The 2,738-nt window shown below is 47.6% G+C and overlaps 1 protein-coding gene across 1 annotated transcript; it reads right to left on the reverse strand.

Annotated features, from left to right (window-relative positions):
* Nucleotides 1-406: 406 nt before the first annotated feature.
* On the reverse strand, nucleotides 407-2,006 carry LOC132940289 (uncharacterized). Its single transcript, XM_061007800.1, has 2 exons — nucleotides 1,149-2,006; nucleotides 407-682 (listed from the first exon to the last, which is right to left on the reverse strand). Exons 1-2 carry the CDS (start codon nucleotides 2,004-2,006, stop codon nucleotides 407-409), a joined length of 1,134 nt encoding a protein of 377 aa, XP_060863783.1.
* Nucleotides 2,007-2,738: the final 732 nt, after the last annotated feature.

The following is a 2,738-nucleotide window of genomic DNA, read 5'->3' on the forward strand; positions in this document are numbered from 1 at the left end:
GACCACAGCCAATTTCCTCGTGGAACAACGGACAATGAACAATCGAAGACTGATCGTAGAGCAACAAATTGTGTAACAACAATTAAATTACGTTGAGCAACGTCGTAACGTAACGCGTAACGTAACATACGACGTAACGCGACAAGATGGCCGACAAGCATAAACAGCAACGAGAGAACACTCAAAAACGTGGTTTTAGTGAAGACAGTACAGACGAGCGAGTCGGTACACACGTGGACATGGGGCTGGAACGAGCACACACCAACAAACAACTAGAGAAGAAAAGTCACGGCACCGCTCGGACACACCGGCGCCGAGCCTGGTAACGGCTACCACGACAGTCTAGCCAACATATCGGTAGACGACAAGCAGCGCCCGATTACCGATTACTCGATTACCGTGGTAGTCAACACAGCGTGGCCACGGATGGCGGCAGCTTGTTGTCAAACGGATCAAACATACTCCCCCTTGCCAGTTCGAGCGAACTTGCAACAGAGACTTCGATCAACCATGATATAGGCGGCAGAACAAGTGACCACTTGAACGGAACAGTTGAGCAGGTCGAACGGAACAGTTGAATGAGCAGGTCGAACGGAGCAGTTGAATGAGCAGGTCGAACGGAGCAGTTGAGCAGACCAGAGCAATGATCGGGTTTTAACAAAGGGACAACATTATTAACAGTCTTTTTTTTGCAAAGAAATAAAATAATTTAATTACACGAGCAATTGCTAGAGCGTTAGCTGAACTAATATCACAATATTTAACAATAGGAACAAGAATTAATTCATATCACAAAATAATATTCAGTCTTCAATTACAATTTTTTTTGAAGTATACAAATACTATAACAGCTTAATACCTGAAAATATAATCAATAGAAAAAACAATACAAATTACCATACCTTACCCTGGTTCCCGAGGCGGATCAGCCGACGTAACATCTAGTAGTAGGCGTGCTGATGGCTGGTAAGATAATTAAATATTTACATAATGAGCATAGCAATAACATACAAATATAAAGCGTAAATGGATACAGGATACAGGAGCTAGGGGTATCTTAATACCTACGGATCTGTGGGTAGAGGTACTAGTTTCACCACTGGCCTAGTAAACACCCCCTGTTTGGTAATAACCTTAGCCACCCGTACCACCTTATCGGTTCCTGGATACACCTCAATGATTCTTCCTAATGGCCACGATAGCGGAGGCGCATCATTAACCTTGACGATAACCATGGTACCAACTACGAGATTGGTATCAGTCTTCGTCCACCTACCACGAGCTTGGAGGGTGTTCAAATACTCCCGAGACCAACGTCGCCAAAAGAACTGGAAAGACTGCTGGAGGAGCTTCCAGCGAGTCTGCAGACTCACTTGCGCACTGGTACTAATAGGTTCTGGGATTGACAACAGAGGGCGACCAATCAAAAAATGACCGGGTGTTAAACATTCCAAATCATTTGGGTCAGATGATGCTGGTACTAGGGGACGCAAATTCAAGGCAGCCTCTACCCTACACAACACCGTTGTGAACTCTTCCAAGGTCCAAATTTGGGAATCCATTGCATGAACAGGCAATGACTTCGCCGACTTAACGGCGGCTTCCCAAATTCCTCCGAAATGGGGAGCACCAGGAGGGTTGAAATGCCATTCACACGCAATATGACCTGACAACTGATCTCTACTATCAGGACTATTGACCAATAGACGCAGCTGCCTCAATGCACCAACAAAATTGGTGCCACAATCCGAATAGATGGACGACGGTAGGCCACGGCGAGCTACGAATCTATCCAGGGTTAACAAGAAGGCTTCAGTCGAGAGGGCAGACACTGGTTGTAGGTGCACCGCTTTGGTGGTCATGCAAACAAAAACAGCAATGTAAACCTTTACGATGCGCGCCTTTCGCAGGCTGAGTTCCTTCATTTGCAAGAGACCTGCGTAATCTATGCCGACTATTGAAAACGGGTGAGCTTTTCGGACCCGGAACCCTGGCAGAGCAGCCATGATGGGTTGTGGATGATCAGCAGACATTTTCGCACATAACACGCATTTGCGAATCACCCGATGAACTATCAGGCGAATGTCGATGACCCAGAATCGCTATTGAACGAGAGCGATGAGCAACCGCGGCCGAGCGTAACATGCATAGAGATGCCAATGACGTGTGATCAGAACAGCTAAGTGAGATTCTTTCGGAACTAACATAGGATGCTTTCGTCTCTCCGACCAATTGGAGTTCTGCATCCGTCCACCAACGTGGATTATGCCGGCTGAATCCAAGAACGGGCACAGACGGGCTAGCGCCTTGGACTGGACCGGGCTCCCCCGACGTAGGCCGCCCACTAATTGGCTCAAATAGCATTCCTGAGCACTCCTAACGACCACGAGCCTCATTCAATTCAGAATGTTTCAAAAAACCTAACTCGACCTTTCTCCTTTGACACAACCGAATGAACCGACGTACCTGAGCTACCACGCGGATCATCTGGTGAAAGGAGGAGAACCGAATAAACCATTCGACCGGAGGATCTTCACGGGTCAATAAACACACTGGTTTTACTTCCGGCAGCCCTTCAAATTCTAATTGAGGGATTTCCTGAGACCAAGCTTCGACTGGAGATTGCAAGAAGGTCGGACCCCGCCAATAGAGCTTGCATCGCCTAAGCTCGTCAGGGAGGAGACCTCGAGACGCGCAGTCAGCCGGATTATCCTCGGATCGCACATGTTGCCAGCGGC

The sequence above is a fragment of the Metopolophium dirhodum genome, chromosome 1 (genome assembly GCF_019925205.1).
Source record: "Metopolophium dirhodum isolate CAU chromosome 1, ASM1992520v1, whole genome shotgun sequence".
In the NCBI taxonomy this organism is placed as follows: domain Eukaryota; kingdom Metazoa; phylum Arthropoda; class Insecta; order Hemiptera; family Aphididae; genus Metopolophium; species Metopolophium dirhodum.

Bases quoted from the DNA above. Each gene is read 5' to 3' on its own strand.
- LOC132940289 (XM_061007800.1), bottom strand. From the start codon at position 2,006: ATGGCTGCTCTGCCAGGGTTCCGGGTCCGAAAAGCTCACCCGTTTTCA. The intron at 683-1,148 runs GTACGGGTGGCT...TGCAAAAAAAAG, and splicing joins ATCCAGGAACCGATAAGGTG to ACTGTTAATAATGTTGTCCC.